Consider the following 22,758-nt stretch of genomic DNA (forward strand, 5'->3'; position numbering starts at 1 on the left):
CTGCCGGTGCTGGAGGAGAGAGGCTGTGCGCTCACACCCACATTGAACAGGCACTGAAGGATACTAGCGTTTCACCACGTTTTTTTTAATTATCTGTAGACCTATTACTGTATGCTGACACTTGCGGGACTGTTGGAGACGTTCATTGTGGTGATGCAGAGATGTGTCACGTTTAAGGGATGGCGATGTGCTTAAGTTGCGCGCCATGGTGCATATACGCAATCCTCTCTCACTACTCTAGCTTTTGCGCCTCGGTGAGTAGATCCGACTCGTGAAACCATCGCATTCACTATAATCGGGGGGAAAGGAGAAGAGGATGGCGGCTCCCCATAATGGATCCAACGTAACGGCAAACTACACCAACCAGTTTGTGCAGCCGCCGTGGCGCGTCGCTCTCTGGTCCGTCGCCTACAGTTCCGTGCTGGCGGTGGCGGTGTTTGGAAACCTCATCGTGATATGGATCATTCTTGCCCACAAGCGCATGAGGACGGTGACGAACTACTTTCTTTTAAACTTGGCGTTTTCGGACGCGTCGATGGCCGCGTTTAACACTTTGATAAACTTTATCTACGCGACCCACGGGGAGTGGTACTTCGGGGAGGCGTACTGCAAATTCCACAACTTCTTCCCGGTCACATCCGTGTTTGCGAGCATCTACTCCATGACTGCGATAGCTGTTGACAGGTGGGCTTATGACATGCTGCAAGAACCATATTTAGGGAATGACTGATGAAGCTAAATCGTCCTCTCTCTCTCTCTCTCTCTCTCTCTCTCTCTCTCTCTCTGTTGGTAAACAGTACATGTTTCACTTTTTGTTAATCAAGGCAGCAATAGTTTTATATCTATAATCATTTTTAGATCATTCATATGTGCATATGTATTGCACAAAAAAGGGGGGAAGCAATGAAGCCATTGAGGTAAACATATATATTGTAATGCAGACTACATTCAACACACCTTATGAAACATGGATGTCAAGCTGGAGAAAAAGTCCTCAACATAAACACTTTTGTGTATCTGTATTGTTTAGAAGACAAACTGCACTCCATTAGGTAATACTTGTGCAGATCATTTGATGTTCTAGTTTATGCCCTCGCACTCATAAGAACTGACTTACAGAGTCCCATCAGTTTAATTTATATTCCACTGATGGCATCCTGTTTAGGCATTGTCCCCACATTATTTCAACAGAGTTTATGCCCCCTGCTGATTTAAGTATACGTTAATTTCAGCTCCCAGTGGAGGCTGATAATTACTTATTTGTGATTCGCATTCTGGATAGGCGTTATCCCAGCGGGATGCCATTTCATACACCATGAGCCTGCTCCACACATTTATGAATACGTTGCACTGTCAATGAATCATAAAGTGAAGCTGTTTTTCAAAAGAGTCTGCAATGCAGTGAATGGCTCTTTGTGTTCCAACACCCTAGAAAAGATTACCCTTTCCCTCCCGTGTTATTACGCTCTCTGACTCTCTTATTTTCTGTCACATGCATTTATATTATTTATCTTCTTTGCGCTTTCACACTTCTTTCCTTTTTTTGTTCGTCCGTCTCTCTCTCTCTCTCTCTCTCTCTGCCCCTGTTGTTTCCAGTAATATGGCGATGCAGTCGAGATATCAGCCCCGGTTTGATACTGATAAGTGGACTGTCATGCGTCATAATGTTTGAATAAAGGGATTAGACTGATGAAGGAAGCGGCCACAGGCCGAACATAATGAAAACTAAATGCGTGGAGAAGCTGCAGAGTGTGTCTACAGCTAGTGCACGAGTGTCACAGTGTGTGATGTTGTGTGAGGTGTTTTCCTCCTCCTTATCCTTGTCACACTTAGGGAGCAAAACATTTCCTGAGGCCGCGCTCATTTTGGCTCCTCTACATGCAACTTCCATGGGTTTGTATTTTTGGTCTGCAGTGTCCGTTTGATTCTGTCAACGGTGTACTGAGAAAGAGAACATCGGCATGACCCACATGATGTAGATGTGACCTCAGGTCATGCTTTTCGTAACCCCGGTATTGCTGTCTCCGCTCTGATGTCTTGAAATGGCATGAGGCCACAGTTCGTGATCACCAGTGAATTTGTCCTTCCTGTTGACTCTGTACTGCCTAGTGTGTTTCCTGAGGCACTGGAGCCAAACAAACACAGATTGCTGTGTGAAAGGCAACTGGCGAATCCTGGAAGCTTTTTTTGATGACATGGCTCGTGCCTTTTTTCCATTTTTCACACCCTTTTAGAATACAGTCTTATCATTGGGTGTATATATATATATGTACAGATCACTAAGAATATCAAGTGCTAATTCAGTTCACTGTAAACTTTTTCCGATGTCGGTTGCATTTGACCAGTTTCTGTCTGTGAGATTTCTGCAATGGGCCTCATTTGTTCTTGGCTTGTTTGAGGGATTCAGAACTTCCCGCATTCACCAACTTTCTGGTATTTTGAATTTTGTCTTAGGTTTGTCTTGAACTCAAAACTGTCCTTCGTTCAAATGAAACCAAAGCTATCTGCATGGAAATAAACCACCAGTGGTGTCTTCTGAACTGCCCAATTAAGTATTTTCTCAGAAGCTGTGAAGTGAAGGTCGCTGAAACATTAAACAAAACTCCTCTCCTCTGAGCCAACACTTGACATTTAGCTGTGTGCATAATGTTGGGCTACTTCTTGCTGTAAACCTCATCCAGGTAATCTCTGCACGTTAGACAATGACAAAGTGAGTGTTTAGTTGGTGTTGTCACACCCTTGTGACATGGCTTCCAAACAATACGTTGCATGAAAGCTTTCACGCAGCTTGAGGCAGAGCAGACTACCAGGTTGAACAAAAAAAAAGTAAAATGATTTATTAATTTTCTGCTGTAATGTCTTTGTGATGGTGCCCAGTTGATGCTGACGGCTCTGTAAATGTGCTTTGATGTGTGTACTTGGCGACCAAAGAGGAGTGTGTGTGTAATCATGTTATTCAAGTGTTGCTGGCTTTGCATGGTGGTTATTGTTCAATGGTTACAAGTCTATTATTTCAGCCACCATTGGTGCCAAATAACACAGAGTGCTGTGGCACATACTTGATTGGACATCTGACAATCTATTCACACAGTGCCAACCACAAGGATCAGCAAGTCACGGAATAAAGGCCAAGCAATTACTGGTAAATAGATGGGGTGTCTTTGCCGTTGTCCCTCAATAAGTTCCTTTCACTGAGGTGACAGGACAAGACCCGTTCTTTACCATCTGATGAAGATTGAATTAGCGCATCTAAGCCTGCGTTAATCATGAAGCATCCTGAGTTGGGTTCATTTTGAGCTACTAATCTCCTGCCAGAGTGCTTCACTGTGTGGTTCAAACAAAACCTCATCATCACAGTTTTTTGGAATAAATCACAAATTTCCCTGAAAATCATTCTTGAAAATCTAACACCACAGTGCAGGCTAATTCGACTTTTACAGGCTGCCAGGCAGAAAATAATCAAATGTCAAAACAAAAACAAAAGTGAATGCTTGACTGCTTGCTTTCAGGCCAGAAAATTCTATTCAAACCTAATCACATACAGTGCTTCCCAGTATATATTTATGTTGCACCCATTGGTTTTTGGACTGCTGTTTTTAAGCCTTGAGTTTAGTTTTTAGCAACCAGTGAACGAAAGAGACAATATTTAGACTGCAGAGGAGTGCATATGGATTTGGTTACGATAGCAACCTGTCAATCACAAGGTAGCCACGTCCTAAAGTATATCCTGCTGTAGCGTCTATAATACTCTTAATAGGACCATCAATTATAAAATGAACATCATGATGTATTGAAGAAGACTGGAAACTTGCATAAACTCATGTTTACAATGTTTACTGAGGTAGTAAATCAGTGAGAAGTAGGGTCATTTTCTCATAGACTTCCATACAATTAGACTTATTTTTGTAACCAGAGGAGTTGCGCCCTTCTGGATATTAGAAAGCTTACAAGTTTAGGAATTTCCTCATTTGTTTCACTTTACAGAATCGGAGGTTGCCGCTTGTTCCTATACTGAGTGAAATGACTCGTAAGTGTCTAAGTGGCAGCCATGCTGGTCAATTTCTCAAAATCACGGGTATTCAATAAAACATCCTCACGGTCCAGTAAGAGGGAATTTCCTCAAGCAAAAGGCCGGAACATCACAGTAGTGTTTAACTTGCACTGTGATTTAGTGCCATATATATTGATGTAGCCTAGACGTATGTATGCAGTCAACAACTGTCTGTCAAATCAAATAAAGAAAGTTCAATTGAACAATATCTCAACAATATTTATCATCAGTTTTCAAATGAAACTGGATGAATTATACTGTAATTAACATGCTTTCAATAGTAAATAAATGTTCATTATTTATATTTTTCCAAGTAAAATAAGGGCAGGATTTTAAAATATAATACATAACAGTAAAATAAAATACTTAATTTTGTGCAGGGACTTTATCTGCGGTTATTAAAACCACTTGTTTCAGCTCTATTCCCCTCTCTGTTAACATCATTGTTGGGCAGTTCATTTATGTGTAAGCATTCTGATCATATTGGGCTCTAGTTTGTTTTATTTGTTGTGCCTTCATTTTGGATGTGTGTCAGTACGCTTGCATAATTTTAAAGCGACGTCAATTACATATGAGGTAAGGCACCGCTGATCAGCTGTCCATTGTTTAATTATAGTTCTGGATTTTATAATCTCTGCCAGATGAGCATCATTGTGTTCATGAATTTACTATTAATTCAATCGCAACGAGGCATGATGTGACAAGAACGATCAGATGTCAAGCATTTTTATTTAACACACATACACACACACACACATAGGCTAAGACTTAATGTATTCTATTGTGTGAAGCACTACAAATGTTTCTACGAAAAGTATGATACAAATTTAGAGGGACATGATTATATATGACATATATGCGTACAGATGTATATTATATGCACAGAAGCACAATCCTTTCTATCTATATGACAAGATGAAATATAGTAAATTAGTGCTGAATTCAAGAGAATTTCATGAAGAAATGTGGTTGGAACAAAACCTTGAGGAGCTACACAAACTGAACGACAGAAAGTCTGATCACGCATCTGGTCATCTTAAATAAATAAAATGTTTGAATACAAACAGGAGATGTAAAATCTTTAGAGTCCAGCCGTGGTTTGGTATCATTACAGCTATGTGTTGCTTCTCTTTTATTTGTTTACGTGTGCCAAAAACACTTTTGCAAAGGATACACTTGTGTTTCCTCGGCCATAGCTCCTCCGGCAAGCCTCCTCGCTCCTTGCTCCTCGAGATGCATTTTAGGAATTGGGATGTCCTTCAAAATGGAGCGCTGAGTTCAATTTCCAGGTCCCCAAGCTGGAGGGTCAAAGAGCGAGGAATCGAGGTGGCAAAAAATCGGGAAATGAGAAAGACTCTGAGTACATCCTAAGTCTCTTACTTGTCATTTCCGCACTTCTCGAGCTTTGCTTGAATCGGACCAATGTTCTGCTGCACCATCTTGACGGCTGTCCCAAAGCTCTTATTTCTGCTCTGAGGAGCAAGGAGGGAGGAGGATCCTTGAGCAAGGATACAAGAAAGGAGCCTTCACAGAAGTGTTTTACCGGCCTTTTAAGGACCTTTCTTCATTTATTTGAAAGATGTGTCTTGTCATTATCTGATATGTCTCCCATTTACTTTTTTACTATGGAAATATTTAAAGTCAGGGAGAGAGGGAAAGTCTGTCTGTTTGTCAGCAAGAAACACGGTTTATATAATGTATCGTCATTTCCATTCAGTCGCATGAGGCTGATCCTTTCTGAGTGTTGGGTTTGATTTGTAACATAATTAAAATTTCCCCCGAAACATTTGGCCTGATAAATACTCTGGGTTCAAAAGAAACCATAATTATGTTCTGGGTTTTTTAATAATGACTTCACGATCATATTGTCAAGAAATACAGATACAAACAAGGAATATATAAGACAAACGCAACGTGCCACTAGAAGTCAATCCTGTATGTATACACAAAATACAGAATGTGGTTTGTTAAACAGGTAACAGACTAGAGAGAAAACACTGCTACTCTGGCAGTTATGATAACTGTTTGTCTTTATTAGTATTAGTAAAGTGATTATATGTGCAAACACAAAATCCATCAAAAGTCTCTCTGTTAGACTGAAAGCTGATCCAGCTGTGATCGGTGGCCGCTGTCATCAGAAACACACGTACCTTCATGTAACGCTTCAGAGGAAAGGACGCGTCTCTCCCCTCTGCTCTTCCCTGGACACCAACAGCTGCACCTCCTGTCACCAGTCCACCAAGCTCCTGAAGTTCACCCCCTTCACTGGACTCATCTCTGGTTGGGATGAGTCCGCCTACAGGTGGGAGTCTGACCACCTGATGACCTGGTGCAGTCAAAACAACCTGCAGCTCAACGCTCTAAAGACAGTGGATTTTCGGAAAAATGCAGGATGTTCTTCCTGAGGCAGCTGAAGAAGTTCAACCTGCCAAAGACCATGATGGTGCACTTCTACTCTGTCATCACTGACTCCATCATTGGACCCCCACTGACTCGGACTCTCACATCCCCAGGACAATTTCAAACACCCTTGCACATCTTTTCTTCTCTTAATAAAATACACTTGCCACTTTTATTTTACAATATATACTTGTTTTAGAATACTGTTATTTGTTTGTTATTTGCCATATTTATTTATTATTGCACTATGTTTATTTTTTTATTATAGTTATATTGTTTTATTATATGTCTATGTTTATTGTTATGCACTTTTCACTTTTTTTGAGTCAAATTCGTCGTATGTTCAACATCTGGCAATAAACACTTCTGATTCTGAAATCATATTTTTCCCCATGTTTTAAGTTGATGACATCGTAACATATAATGACAGACAAAGCTTCCTTTACATTAGAAGAAGCATCAAATGTAAAAAATAAATCAAATAAAGGCATTCTGTCATTATGGCAAGTATATGTTACTTTATTTTAATGAGTCAGATGCTGAAAAGTGTGAGGGCAAGCTGCCATAAAGAATGCATGAATACGTAAATATGTAAACTATCAATCAATGATTGAATTAGATGTTGAGGCTTTAAACACAAGTCTGTCTTTATAACCTCCTGACCTCTGACCTGTAGGTACATGGCCATCATCCATCCGCTGAAGCCTCGTCTGTCGGCGAAAGCCACCACAGGAGTTATCATCTGTATCTGGAGTCTGGCCGTGGTTCTGGCCTTCCCTCTCTGCTACTTCTCCACCACCCGAACTCTGCCCCGCAGGACCCTCTGCTACGTGGCCTGGCCCCGCATGGCCGACGACCCCTTCATGTGAGAAATACTTTGTGACTTGCTTTTACACAAACTGTAACTTGTTTTGATACCAGACGTAGCCCAGTCCTTTCCACTTAAGCTAACTGTTGCAGCTGCTTTTAATGTGGATGTTTTTTAACAGGTTCTGCCATACAAGTTAATTATAATCTCATTAAGATATAACTTAAAATGCACACACATGTGTAACCTTTAAGTCATTCCTTGTTAACTTTCATAGACAACTGTTTGAAACTAATGTTATAAATTGACCTAAGAGCACATTGCCTGTGATGGACCACATCCCTTCTCATGCATGTTGACAGTTACATACGCACTCAGCATTGTGCTGTATTGATACCGTTATTTGGAATAGATGGGGACATGAGTGGCTTTTACTGTGATAGAAAATTATTTTCACCAAGATGGTGACCATTTCTGACCATGTATGATAAAGCCAAATTCCCCAATAAAAACAACAACATTTTAATTAATATGTATTTATATATATGCTCAGCATGGGCAAGATATAAAAGCTACTGGGTAAGAAATTATATTGTTTAATTATTAAATAAATGTGAACAGTCCTCTACCTTTTCCTCTTTTTGATTTTAGGTATCATATCATAGTCACAGTTCTGGTCTACGTGCTGCCCCTCGTGGTGATGGGCATCACTTACACCATCGTGGGCGTCACGCTGTGGGGAGGGGAGATCCCAGGAGACTCATCTGATAACTATCATGGACAGCTCAGGGCTAAAAGGAAGGTAAGCAGACTTGAGTGGAATTGGTGGGCCATTCCATCAATGATTCAGATATGACCTGGGGTAGCCCAATTAGTAACTGTGAACATGATCTTTGAATCAAAGTCAAAAAAAAGAAAAGCATTCAAACAGCAACTCCCAGGGCAGAGCAATTATCCATCTTGCTATTACTGTAATATCTTTAGGATTTTAGCTTCTGTCTCTGTTAATTTAGTTTCTGAGGCAAAGACATTTATTGTCTGATGGGGAAATTCCAGACGCCCCCCCAAATGTAATTAATTGTAGTCAATTAATTAATGAAGTGATTCCTGCTGATAAACAATCTGGTATAAATATAACATCACTTGCAAGGTCATTACAGCAAATTATTTCGTACAATTTAATATAAATAGGTTACACCTTTAACCCTCCTGTTATGTTCCAGGTCAAATTGACCTGTTTCAAAGTTTGAATAGTACCTTTTTTGTATGAAACTTCTTCTGCTTGCCTTAATTGGTGTAATCAACGTAAAAATCATGTATTTGTAACCCCCCGCCCCTTGCAGATTTATATTACAGAGATGATGTTTGGGTCAATTTGACCTGGCAGTGAAAGTGGAGGCTATAGGGGGTCAGGAGGGTCAAGTTTAGACCATTTCTTTCAGTCTTTCTTACTCCCTCCTACCAGGTTTCATCACATTTCTCTCACACACACACACACACAGCAGGTGTTTGTTATGGGAACCATCTCTATCCTGCTTCATGTGCCCATCCCCCAACGTGAACCACACCTTCCAGACTAAACAATGCTTTTCTTCTCACTTTCCCCCTAAATACACCGGGAACATCAAAGTAAGGGTTTCTTTCATGTCTCTACTAATAAATAAGATACTATAAGATTTCTAATAGACTGACTGAGACACTGACTGAGAGTGACACACACATTTCATCCCAATCTCAGTCGCACGCACACTCTCTTTCTAACTACCCCACCTGTGCGAGAAATACAGATACTGTACAGATTATACAGACAACTTTAGAGTCTGCAGATACATACAACTCAGCAGCTTACTGTAGGACAACATGAGCAACAGAAACAAAAGGATGACGCTGGAGGATCTGGATCACATCCTTGATCATGACAATGAAATAGAGGAGTACGTGTCTGAAGATGAAGACCATCTTGAGGTCAATTTAGATTTCTTAACACTATAAATAAACATAAAAAAAGTTCACTTTCAATATGAATCCATATGGCTTGATTTTGAGTGAGCGGGTCAATATGACCCTGAACAGCAGAGGTGTCTCATCTCAATTCAAAATGCAAATACAATTTAGGGAAAAAATACATGTTATGGTAAACTAATGCAATTTCTATCTTGGTTTTTCCAATGCACCTAAAAAATAGTTTGAACATGTATTTTTCATTAAAACGAGTGAATGGGCCTAATTGAACTATGATCTATGGAGGGGTGAATAACTCCATTCCACTAAAAACTGATTGAATTGTTAGTAATGGTGTTGGTAATGAGGCACAAACTATATTTATTAGGATTATTTGGTTTCTGACAACTTTTGGATGATTCAACACGCACCGGGTCAAATTGACCCGGGAACATAATTTCTGTACCTAAGAAACAAACATAACAGGAGGGTTAAATAAACCAATATAACCCCAGTAAGCTTTCTGTGGTGTTGTTCAAACTGGAACTACTGTGTCTGCTTTGAATATGACTGGAATTAGTTTTTGATATTGCACAAGAAGCAGGATTATTTAGAAAGCATAGATATTGTTTTCTTTGATTAAAGCAAGAACACGTAGCTCTATATTGCATTCAATTCCCACTGGTGAGATTGAAAAGAAAACTGCTGATGAAGCTCCACGTTGTGTAGATTTGCTTTCAGTTTGAATAAAAAAGATTTGATAAATCTTACACTCAAAAGTGAGAACAGCAATGTTCAAGAATAATGACTTTTGCCTTCTGTATGCGTGTGTAGCAGGTGAACATGCTGCACTGTGAACATTTCAGGGAGGAAAACCTTAATTCCACAGAACACAACCTTTGTGGTTGTCACTTGTCCTCAATCAACTCTTTGTTCATGAACACGGACAAGCTCTGAAAACCAACGGTGTCTCAAGGCATTCTGACTTTGTCCGCACTTTGGTAGACATCAAGGCCTTTTCATCTCATGGGCTCATTCGAGACTTGTTTTAACAATAATCATGTTTACCGCTGCAATGAACTATGAGAAAACACATGTTGCAGCAGACAGCAGGGTCATAAAAAGACGATGAAGGCAAATTAATCACTAATGCAGCACCGCTGGCAAATACAATGATGTAACTCTTGGCACGGGCAGGGTACGTTAATTCCAATAGATGTTATGATTGGATGTCCATAGTTTCTTCGTGATTGCCCGAGCACCAACAGAATCGTTGCCTAAGAATGCAGCGCCTGTGTTTACCTGAGAGTCGGTACTGTCTTCACCAAGGTGATCATTATTTTGGACTCTTCCAGCCAGATAATGGGTCTGTGGGGAGTCCCTCCTGAGAGTAACTGTGAAGATCAAATGAAGAGGAGTCTTTGTTGTGTGTGTGTGTGCGTGTGTGTGTGCGTGTGCGTGTGTGCAGGCCCGGCGCCAGGCACTGATTTGCGGGGGGGGCCTTACGTTGCTTTGGGGGGGGCACTTTTTTTTTTACAGCCTATGGAAGCATAGTAGTTCAACTTTTCACCTATAATCGAACTCCGGCACAAAAAGGTGACAGATGGTATTATTTAGAATCTCACAAGCTAATAAATAGGCCAGGGCACTATTTCTCGTACCTGGCTTACTGAGTTAGCGGGCTAATTGTCAGGATAAGATGACGTTGGTCTGGCTTTCTCGGTTTCTCGAAGCAAGCTTAGATTAATCACCATAGCAACACAGCCAAAAATTTAAACCTGCTCTCGGGCAGGCTTACTGAAATTCACTGGATAAGCTGGACACTCCCACGGACAAAAAAAGCAGCTCACTTCCTCATTGATGAAGGAGCGATATTAGTTATATTAGTTTTATAGGGAGAGAGTTCTTTCAGATCGCCAGGATCCATCCTTTACATAATCATGACTTCCTGTACGCGGCGATATAGATTTTGCCGGCAAGAAATAATTTATTTACGAAAGCTTCTCGAGCCAAGGACATTGATCACCAGGCGCAGCTGATCGCCCGTCTCACAGACATAGACTATCACCCGCTGCATACCGCGCTGTTCTTAAGTTTATTAAGCTCTTAAGAAACTTATGGATGTGTTGAAAGCACTCATAATTATATGACAGTGTTATTAGTACACCATACATATCATTATTGTAGAACATGATTAAGGTGATCGTGATGAGAATACAGAGAATCACACATCATTTATTTTCACTGCTTCAATTGATTGGATTTCTGATTATGAATAATACATACATACTGATCCGCCCATACACATATTCAAACTCCTAGTTATATGGTAATCTACACGTACATGTATATACACATATATAGTACATGATTCATACGCGCATACAGTACATATATCCTCATAAGTATATATTTATTCGTAAATATAATCTGATTGATTTGGGTGATGAAACACTTAAAATTAGCCGATACATTTTCCCAACACTGACGCATTTAACTTGTCTGATATATTTGCGACGCTTGTGTCTCGCAGCGGGCGCTGTTAAAGTTGCGTTCACGGCAACAATGTTGCAAAGACTTTGGAATATTCGCAATGCGTTTGCTGTGAATGACTACGGTATTGACTTCCTCATATGGCTTGATGATCATCTCCTGCTTCTCAGTAGAGCGATAAAAAGAGGTTGCGCGCGCATTTATCCATATGACTGACATCTGGCTAGAATTAACGAGACCGTTTCAGCGCGGATCAGCCGTGAAGAAACCCAGATAGCCTGATGTCAATCATCTCGCTAATTTAAGATGGAGATTAGGACATTTGCTTGACTTTGTTTAGCCAGGTACGAGAAACAGGGCCCAGCTGAGCAGGTAGCCTACCCAATAGAATTAGACATGAACCGTAGTCCTATGGCAATCAATCAACACAGCAATCAAGCAACACATAAGTCCCACAATATATTGTATTGAAAGATCAGTAGATAGCAGATTCAGCCACAACAAGACATTTAAAAAAAATAGGCCTAAAAAGGTCTAAAATGATTAGGCTAACACATCCAGCAACAACATTAACAACAACAATAACGATAACAACACACTCAACAACAACACACTGTCCGGTGTTTGTCCGAAACAGAGCGGAGCGCAGCAACGACGTAAAGGGCCTACCAACAGCTAACCTACAACAGAAATTAAGAAGACATTGTTTTGCATTACATGTTTGTTTGTTTGTTTTTCCAAGAAAGAACAAACACATAGGCCTATCATTTAGCCTAGTCCATAGGGCCAGCAGGCTGGATGAAACCAGATAACTCACCATTAGTAGAGCGGGAGACGACGGTTGGCCGCCAAGTGAAATCTGCGTAGGACAGTGTCCCTCCATTCACTCCTGAAATTTTTGTTAAGTCCTTCTCCAAAACATAATCAGGTTGGCCTTTCATTTGTGGAGCATCGACTGTCTACGATCAAAATGATTTTGCTCCTTTTTTCAGGAGAAATGTAAAAATCTGGCAAGTATTTGTCATTATTATATGTTATAAAGGCTTAAAACACTGTAAAAGGTTAAGAAATGTATTTGAATTTGTATCATATTTCTCTACTAAACAATTGAAAATGAACATGACCAAAGCTTTTGAGATTACAGAAATGAAATGTAACCTATTTTACATCTTCTCAAGCTGTTTTGTTTGCATAGAGCATTCAATGTCCATGTTATAGGCTTTTATGTGTCCGTGTCCAGGCGTTTCAGAGATTTGTTTATCTCCCTGAAGCAGTTCCGGTCCAGCTGAAGACAGAACCCATTATTGCCCTCCTCAAACATCCAGACAGGCTTTTAGAGGCAGCTAGTCCAGTGTTTCCTCCCCAAAATTACTTTCTGCCTCTCCTTTTCCGACTGTCATTCTTTGTGTTTGTGTAGACAGGAAAGTGGCCTTTAGTGGGGAGTTTAGGTGGGCCAGCAAGTGGCAGAACTCTCAGAAACTATACTAATACTATTATTTACAACCACAACATTATTTCCAAAGAAAACACCACTCAAAAGGCAGTGAAAAGCCAGTCAAACTCTCTTCCCTGCTCTCTGCTGCTGCTCTGCCCTGCTCTCTTCCACCCCTCCCCCACAGACAAGCTCGTCGCCATTTTTCTATACTATTACCGTAATGTACCGCATGGCATTTGAACGCTACGCTTCTTAGCGTTCAGAATCCGTTGGAATTACGTCGATGGCGTAAATATTCGAGGAGTTACGGTAATCTTAGTTTTGCATCATGTTTGCATCTTACCTCCTGTGACAGCTCCTGTCGCCGGCGACAGAGTTGTGATAGGTGAATGACAGGCTTGTCCCAGCCGAGTCCGAGGACGGGCCCGGCCCCCCAAGGCCCGCCCATAGCGCCGGGTCTACGTGTGTGTGTGTGTGTGTATGCACAGATAATTATTCAAATTGTATCCATCTGTTTCACTGTGATATTTCAAACAGCCTTAATGTTGTTCTTCAAAATGCAGTTAGCATTTTTTTGTGTACGTAAAGTCGGAATTATAAATAGAGCTGAACGCTCTATTAGCTGTAAAGATATACTGAAGTATTGTCTACCTGAGCACAGACGTTCTTCTTGTGTGTGTGTGTGTGTGTGTGTGTGTGTGTGTGTGTGTGTGTGTGTGTGTGTGTGTGTGTGTGTGTGTGTGTGTGTTGTAATCCTTGCTTCTCTGTGCTTTTTTACATCGCTATGCCAGTCACACTTGTCTTTTGTTGTATCGGCTCACAACCGCCACTCTACACTGGACTCATACCAGTAACTGCAGATAATGCTTTCCCAATCTATGCCAATCTATGTGTTGGCAGCAGAATGTTATGGTGAACTGACCCTTTTATGAAGCATTAATGCTTCATCCATGATAACCAGGGCACTATTTCTCGTACGTGGTTCAACAAAGTCGATCAAATGTCCTATTATCCAGCTGAAATTAACAAGATGATTGACATCAGGCTACATTACATTTCATTTAGCTCACGCTTTTTATCAAAGCAACTTACATTTTTGCTCTATACACCGCAGACACAGCAACAGGGAGCAATTAGGGGTTAAGGGTCTTGCTCAAGGACACAAGGACATGGACTAGCGGGACCGAGGCTCAAACCTCCAAACCTCTGATTGACAGAAGGGCATGCTAACCACTTAACCACAGTAGCCCCAGGCTAACTCGGTTTCTCAACAGCAGATCCGTGGTGAAACGGTCTTGTTAATTCTAACCAGATGTCAGTCATCTGGATAAATGCACGTGCCCGTTTTTTTTTTCTCCGCTGAGAAGCAGGAGATGATCATGAACACATAAAAGGAGTTCATGGCAAAATCTAATGCATTCACAGCAAACGATTCGCAAACGATTTGCAACGTTTTTGGTGTGAACGCAGCTTAACACAGCCCCCGCTGCGAGACATAAGCGTCACAAATATATCAGACAAGTTAAATGCGTCAGTGTTGGGAGAATGTATCGGCTAACTTTAAGTGCTTCATCACCTAAATCAATCAGATTATATGTAATGTAAATGTATCTGCTGGCAGTAGTATGTAGATATATGTACTGTATGCGCGTATGTATCATCTACTATATATATGTATATACATGTATGCGTAGATTACCATATAACTACGAGTTTGAATATGTGCATAGGTGGATCACTATGTATGTATTATTCATAATCAGAAATCCAATCAATTGAAGCAATGAAAATAAATTGTGTATGATTCTCTGTATTCTTATCACAAGTCCACCGTAATAATTTTCTACAATAATGATATGTATGGTGTACTAATAACACTGTCATAATTATGAATACTTTCAACACATCCATAAGTTTCTTAAGCGCTAAATGAACTTAAGAACTCTCTCCCTATAAAACTAATATAACTAATATCGCTCCTTCATCAATGAGGAAGGGAGCTGCCTTTTTTGTCCGGTGGGAGTGGCTAGCTTATCCAGTGAATTTCAGTTAGCTTGCACTGGAGCAGGTTCAAATCTTTGGATGTGTTGCTATGGTGATTTTTCTAAACTTGCTTCGAGGAACCGAAAAGCCTGACCTACGTCATCTTATCCTGAAAATTATCCGGCTAACTCAGTAAGCCAGGTACGAAGAATAGGGCCCACTACTTTCCATGGTGGAGTGGAGTGAACAATGATGGTGGAACCCACTCAAGGTATTGACAGAGTAATTTATTTTGTGTTGATGGTATGGCAAAGGTCACTAATAAAATCAATAAATTGAGGTAAAGAAGGAACAAGTGGTCATTTCATACACAAACAACCCATGAAGAGTGTTATTATTTCTCAAGATTGTCTAGTGTGTCCCCTTTTGTGTGCAGCCATCACAGGTCTGTGAGGTGATAGGAAGCAATACATAGCCCCATCGTTATTGTTTTTAACACATTTATTGAGATACATGTTGACTAGACTATTGTTTTGAGTTAATCAACTCTCCACAATGATCATGCTACAGGTGGTGTGTTCTAAACTCAGGCCTCGGGCTATGCGTTCGAAGTCTGAAGTGCAGCACTAGTGATGTCATAAATCGGCTCTTTACGGCAATCTGTGTTCATCTTGTGTTGTAAGCACCATTGATCGTCCATCTTCCTTTCTGCTGTGTGTGTGTGTGTGTGTGAGAGAGAGAGAGAGAGAGAGAGAGAGAGAGAGAGAGAGAGAGAGAGAGAGAGAGAGAGAGAGAGAGAGAGAGAGTTTTGTAAGGCTTGGGATGGATTACCTCTACAAATCTTAAATTCTTGTATAAAGGCCTTTTACTTTATTCAGACCCCAAACTACTTTTCTATTTTTTTATTTTTTTAATGGATTTTAATGACTGAATAAAAAATACATTATATCATATTTGCAAATGAGTTATGTATCTTTTTTTTTAAAAACATTTTTCCCTAATACTTTGTTTCTGAAGAGAAGACTCTCTTCTTTAGAATTTTTTCTTTCTTTCCTCTTCACCTTTTGTTTTCACTTAATCAGTTGTTCTTGTTTAAGTACTGTTGCATTCAGGCACACAACTTGGCTGAGGTTTGTTCTTATCATATCACAAATTTCAAATTGCAACCTAACTAATGAGTCGGCATTTCATGGAGTAATGAAGAAAAATGCTGGGGCAAGCACTGTTACAATCAGACTCAATATCCATTTTATTTTAAAAGCTCATTAGCATGTGAGTTTCATTGTTCATTTTTTTCCAGAGCAAATCAGCATCAGCAAAGTAATATGCTTCCCTCATCTACTCACATTTTTTCCCCACTGCTCATTTTAATTTATATTTGAAGTACTGTGTTAATGAGTATTTACTTCAGCTTTTTCTTTCTCTTTGTAATGTCATTAGCAACCTAAAAAACTAATTGAAACCTACCCATATATGACTAATGCTTTAACTTTTAACACATGTAAATACTAATATCTGCAGTCCTAATGGTTTATAACCTCCACTGATATACATGAGGATTGCACACAAACTTAGTTTTACATAAAGGCCCCTCATATATATATATATATATATATATATATATATATATATATATATATATATATATATATATATATATATATAGATAGTAAAGCTACAAGATTTTGATTACACCTCTTCTTGTGTACTGATATCTCCCTTTCTCTATTTTTAGCTTTAACACAATTGACACCTTTAGCATAATATTAGTTAAGTCAGGGGATCTTACGTAATGTCAGTATCGGCAATAAATAAGATAGCAATGAATATATTATCAACTGACGGAGCTCACAGTTTTTGCTCGTGACAGTGTTAACAGGTGTAACCTCCATATGAGCGCAGTGTGAGCAGCGGCCGTGAGAGCTTGGAACATTTGTAGCCCTTTAAGAGCTTTCGCTATTAAAATCATCCCTCCGGCACATGCATGGCTCTTTTTTTTTTGCATCCTCTCTTACATCTGCACTTTGTGCGACCATAGCTCTGCTCATTTAAACCAACATTTCTTCATCTGGCATAGGTGGCATCAAAGGGGGCCCAGCGCTTACAGGGCTGCTCCGAAACACATTGAATCTGGAGTTACAATATGTAACTAACATTGTGCGCTGGACAATTACTAGGCTGGGCCATAGACTTCTGTTGGTACTCAAATTGCATTTCATTTAGCCTTAGCCCTCTAATAGCTGTGGCTATTGAGTTATTGGTGAAGCTGAGGTATTCTATATCCCGATGTGAAACCGAGCTCCACAGGCAAACAAACACCGGTGTACAGCTGTGGGTGACACGAGTAAAAAACATTGAGGTACTGACTTTGCATTTAACACTCTCTTCACACATCATTGCAAATGCAGAAGAGTGGGGAAGTCAATTATGTTCCTAATGTTCCTTATGTAGCCCTGCCGTGATAATTAGATTAGAGGTGCACCATTTTATATTTGCGTAAAAACGCCAAATACGGTTGTATTTAACATTGAATGAGTCGGGGGATTCAGATACATCAAGCACATAGAAACAAATGAAAGGTCAGAGAGAAGCATAGGATGCCGCAGCACGGATGTCTACCCCTGGTATCCCTCTGAGAAGGACCATGGATGAAGATAAAGCTGTCGTGGAGTTTGCCCAGACACCCTGCGGACTCTACTTCCACTGCACTGCAGGCTTGTGTGATGGTACGCTTGCACGTACCATCTGATACGCTGATTCGACTTTAAAATTTCTGCACTTTCGTCCTCTCTAATAGAAAGCCAGGATGGCGAGACCACATAGATCACTCACTTGCAAAGACAGCGCTAGGAGCAGCGCTGTCTTTGCGGTCGTGGTCGTGGTGCTAAAAAGACACACTCTGTGGCCAAATCCTGAGTCTGACACCGTTAGTGTGTGTTAGGATGTGTTTCGTGAAAATGTAAGGAAGTGACTGGGCTGTGCCTGCTGCATTCTGACTTCTGTGTGCAGTGGATTGATTTGTGTGGCGAGCGTGTGCCTGTATGGGGGAGACTGGACAATGCCAAGTGGGAGCATAAGCAGACTGGGTGAGAGGAAACTGCTCTTTATGGGAAAGTGATGGGGCTGACCTGTTGACTTTAACCAGGCCGCAGCCGCCTGAGTATGATATCAAGGCGGGGGAGGGGGAGGCACTGGAGCCGTAGCATGCTGAGGTGCAGCAAATGGAGGGCTTTGTTCCATCCATGGCCACAGCAGAGAACGTCTGGCTGACGGCTCCTGCTGGTCCAGGAGGCCTTGAGCAGGTGCAGGTTGTTCTTCCGGCACCACAATGTCTCTCATTATCTGCCACTGTTTTTTTTCATGCCTGGAAAAGTGCCTTTACAGCAGGCAAATGCGAAGAAGGACAAAGCCGATGCAGGTCTCCTGGCCTTGGTGGTGACAGAAAGTCGCAAATGCCAAAAAGTATCCATGGTTATATTACATGTTCTGTCACAGCCTGTATCTCAGCACAATAGCACCAGTAATCCTGCTCCGGGGGATTTTGGCTACAGTCGATTGACATTATTATTCTTATTATATGACATTTTTTCTCTTTGTGCATTTTTGTCCCACTGGTCTTTGTAGTTCAGCAATCATGAAACATCAAAGTGGTAAAACGTGAGAAGACATCCTCCCTTTGAGGTCTGCTCTACTGTATGTAAATTTCATATATTTGTTCTTCACTCATCTCTTATTCTCTCTGCTCTGTCTGAGCCCATTTGTGTTGGATTTTCAAGTTTAATCCAGAAATGAAAACCATCAAAGGGTCTCTTGCATGTGCATTAATTCACTCAAAAATGTACTTGCACATTGTCACCTTCCTAAAATAAAAAGCCATTTTTTGACAAAAATTATTTTCTTGCCTAAATCATCTCCTCATGATACTGGCCATCTGGTAAAATCGTCTACATCCTCAGTTGAACTGATCATGTGATTCTACCCCTATAGTATAATGGCAAGAGTGTCCATTTATTTTGCCTAAATCAAAAGACAATCTGATTTAGGCAATTTTACAAGCTTTTTAACAATGCATTTTGAAGCTAGCATTTAAGCTAACAATTTAGTTTGCATTTTTGTCAATGAAAATCTCACTCGAACATAATATTAGTAATCATAACATAATTTGATCGTTATTACAGTATGCCTGTTGTGCAGTGTCTAGAGCGGACCTTTCGTGTCGTAAGAGGACAGAGAGAATCAAGAGAGGAAGACAGAGTAGAGAGGAGTATGTCTGTGGCAGAGTTGGGATGCATGAGTGACAAAGTTTCTTAATTAATAACAAGACTGAGGGGGCATTACATTTCACCTTCATTTTTACTACGTACTAATGGAAAAATGTCCTCGTACTTACTTTTAGTAATTTAAAGTAAATAAGTAAAGTCTTTAATCTCTCACTGGCATGTAATCTAGAAAATAATGGATTGTGCGATTGCGATCAATGCAATCCTGTCTTCCAGCATACCTAGAAAGTAACCTCTGCCAAAAATCCTACTTTTAACCCTAATACACATATAAATGTAACCTTGAAACTCAGTAGTTCTCAGAAAATGTTAAAAATGCAAAAGAATCTCAGTTTGGGACGGGTGAGACAAAAATTCAAAGAGCAGCATTCTGAGTAAATTACAGAAATATTGTGTGCAATGATCCATCTTTTCTTCCCCTTTCTGTCTCTCAAACACAAATGCACAAATAAGTCCACTTGTCTCTCTCCAGATTGGCTGGTAATAAAAAACCCTCACCCACATCACTAAAAGCCAGTTGACAACGATAACTTAATGGCATCCTGTTGTCATCCAAAATATTATATAATATGAACACAAGACATTGTTGTAAATATGTACTCTGACCTTCACATTATCCCCATGATGAAAATGGGCTGCAGGAAGACAGAACTTTGCTACATCTCATGTACCTTAAGACAGTCCAATAGTGTCAAAAACAAACATAATCCGGGAGATCATATGTTTCCCTCGATACATAATGGACATTGCAGTTTGGTTGTATGGGAACACAATTTTTAAGAAGGTGTTCTTTGCGAACAGAGCATTTCACATGCGACTGAAACATTAACGCACCCATAACAACTACTTTGACCCTCACATCTTTAAGTTATAGTCTTCTGACATCATTTTCACGCTCGACTTGTATCCTCTTGAGAAAATACAAGCCTATATCTTCCAGGCAAAGTACTGACTGACTGCTTTGCCACTGTTTAGAAGCCACCTAGCATAGTTTACAACATGGCTTGTGTTAGGTCATAAACTTTTTTCAAACATGCGTTTAAAGTAAGGGGTGCCAGGACTTCTGTTTGGACTTCAGAAGGAACCCAATGATGTCTGTTTTGTCTCTGGTAGCGTGCCTCAGCCTTTCTCTGAAGAGCCACCTTGTATTATGGATTCATTTCATTTCACCTCTAAGTAGAGAGATTGAAAGATAGATACATTGATAAATTGTAAAAATGTTTATAAGATAAAAAAAACTAGAAATGACTGTCTTGATTATCTATTTAAATCTTGCTGCGCTCGTTCTGCAGTACCAGGTGCTACCAAAAGGTTGTAGTTCAGAAATGGACTGAAACAACAACATTTCCCCCCCAAATATGCTTCAGTTTCAGAGACAGTGACTGGTTGGCAGTGGTACTTTTCTGTCTCCTGTGTCATGTCCTCCGGCTTACACACTCTGTCTCTCTTAATGCTTCCAGGAATCCTAAACACAGCCAACAATGAGAGCTTGTGAATGTTTGTTTCCTCTCTCTCTCTCTCTCTCTCTCTCTTTTAGGTGGTGAAGATGATGATCATCGTAGTGGTGACCTTTGCCCTCTGCTGGCTGCCCTACCACGTCTACTTCATTGTGACGGGTCTCAACAAGCGCCTGAGCAAGTGGAAGTACATCCAGCAGGTCTACCTGTCAGTGCTGTGGCTGGCAATGAGCTCCACCATGTACAACCCCATCATCTACTGCTGCCTTAATAGCAGGTGGGTTACAAAGGGGGGTTATGACAACCTAAAAAACTAAATGTTACAACTGAATGTACATTTGCAGGGCTACTAAATGATTTAATTTAGTCATAGCACATCACTGAGTGTTATTACGTTTCATTAAATGTTTTACTAGAAGATCAAAGTTAGGCATGGATTTATAATTGTATGACAGTTTATCAAGTATAGTTGCATGTTTTGTTTTATAGCATTCTTTCCATGCATCCCTTTGAGTCTCATTTAGTACTTTTTAAACGTTGTCCATCTCTGGTTGGTCTTGTCGATAAAAGTTAAAATGTGTTCTTTTGTAAATTGAATTTGTAGTGAATCTAGAACATCACTCGGCTACTCATGAAATTGCTTCTTTCAAGCATCTTTAAAATACTGCACTTCAACACCAATTGATTTATTTTTCATCACTGCACAAACATTTAGACGCGTCCCTCTCCATCTATTTAAAAGCTTTTGGGGCACCTCGATACCACCCCTTCTCTGCTGAAGAGACAACCTTTGGTGCAGAACTGTATTCAGTATATGCTGCTTCTTGTCTTATTAAAAGGAAAACTGACAACAAAAATACCCATCAGACATGTTTACTTGTAATTATTTTCCATGTTGTTCTCCCATTATTTTCCAAACAATCACCTGTCCTGTGTTTTGCAATCCTCCTCCCCCCTCCTCCTCTCCCTCGTCATGCGGCACCAGGTTTCGAGCCGGCTTCAAGCGTGTGTTCCGTTGGTGCCCGTTCATCAAGGTATCCAGCTACGACGAGTTGGAACTACGCTCCACGCGTCTGCATCCGACACGCCAGAGCAGCATGTACACGCTGTCACGAATGGATACCACCACGGTGTTGGCTTACGACCCCAGCGAGGTTGATGACGGCACTGGAAGGAAGCAGCCCCTGCCGGCCAGGAAGAGAAGCTACATCACGTCTCGCCACACGGAGATCGCTGGATGCAACGGTGACGGTGCGAAAGCGCCTAATGGAGAGGCTCCGGGCCCTCAACCCGAGGAGTTCTCTTGAAGGGTGTTTTCAGAGACGTATGTGTGCAAGAAATACACACCGATGCATATTGCACTGTATACAAATGGTGCACAGATGTTTGGCTTATTTAAACATGATTTATTTTATATTTTGAATCAGCTAATATACAATGATCTGAATTCATTTTTATTTAATGCTTGTTTATTTTTCCCTACATAATAACATTAAAGCTTTGAGTATCAAAGCAGCTGTAGTAAATTTACATCAAGACAAGTATTGCAGTTTAAATATGTTTCACAGCAGAATAGCTCTGCTTTATTAAAATACTGCATGCATCATAGTTTTTTCCCAGTGGTTTCCCAAACACGTGTAGTGTCATGTATTGTTTTGTAAATGATCAAAGGTGATGAGTCTCTGTGTGGAACCAGAGCCTCTTTCACAAAAGCTTCCATTCTCATGTGTGGGTCTTGAGTATAGTGTTTGTTTTTAAATGGTGAGAAAACTCGAAATCGACGATAGAGGAAATGATCCCGTTGCAAATTGCAGCTTGGTTAAACGGGCCTCTCCTCTCAGGGCACTTTGGGAAAGATTTATACAGCTTCTCATCACTGAACTTTAGGGTTTGTTATCAACAAAGAGCAC

The 22,758-nt window shown here is 40.4% G+C and overlaps 1 protein-coding gene across 1 annotated transcript; it reads left to right on the plus strand.

The window, feature by feature from the left end:
• Positions 1-316: 316 nt before the first annotated feature.
• On the plus strand, positions 317-22,155 carry tacr3a (tachykinin receptor 3a; the record flags this gene model as incomplete). The annotated part of the gene is made up of 5 exons (XM_079220400.1): positions 317-684; positions 7,128-7,316; positions 7,911-8,061; positions 20,929-21,125; positions 21,834-22,155. The coding sequence occupies 5 exons, from the start codon at positions 317-319 to the stop codon at positions 22,153-22,155; spliced, it is 1,227 nt and encodes a 408-aa protein (XP_079076526.1).
• Positions 22,156-22,758: the final 603 nt, after the last annotated feature.

This window comes from Taurulus bubalis (genome assembly GCF_910589615.1).
Source record: "Taurulus bubalis genome assembly, chromosome: 6".
NCBI classification, from domain to species: Eukaryota; Metazoa; Chordata; class Actinopteri; order Perciformes; family Cottidae; genus Taurulus; species Taurulus bubalis.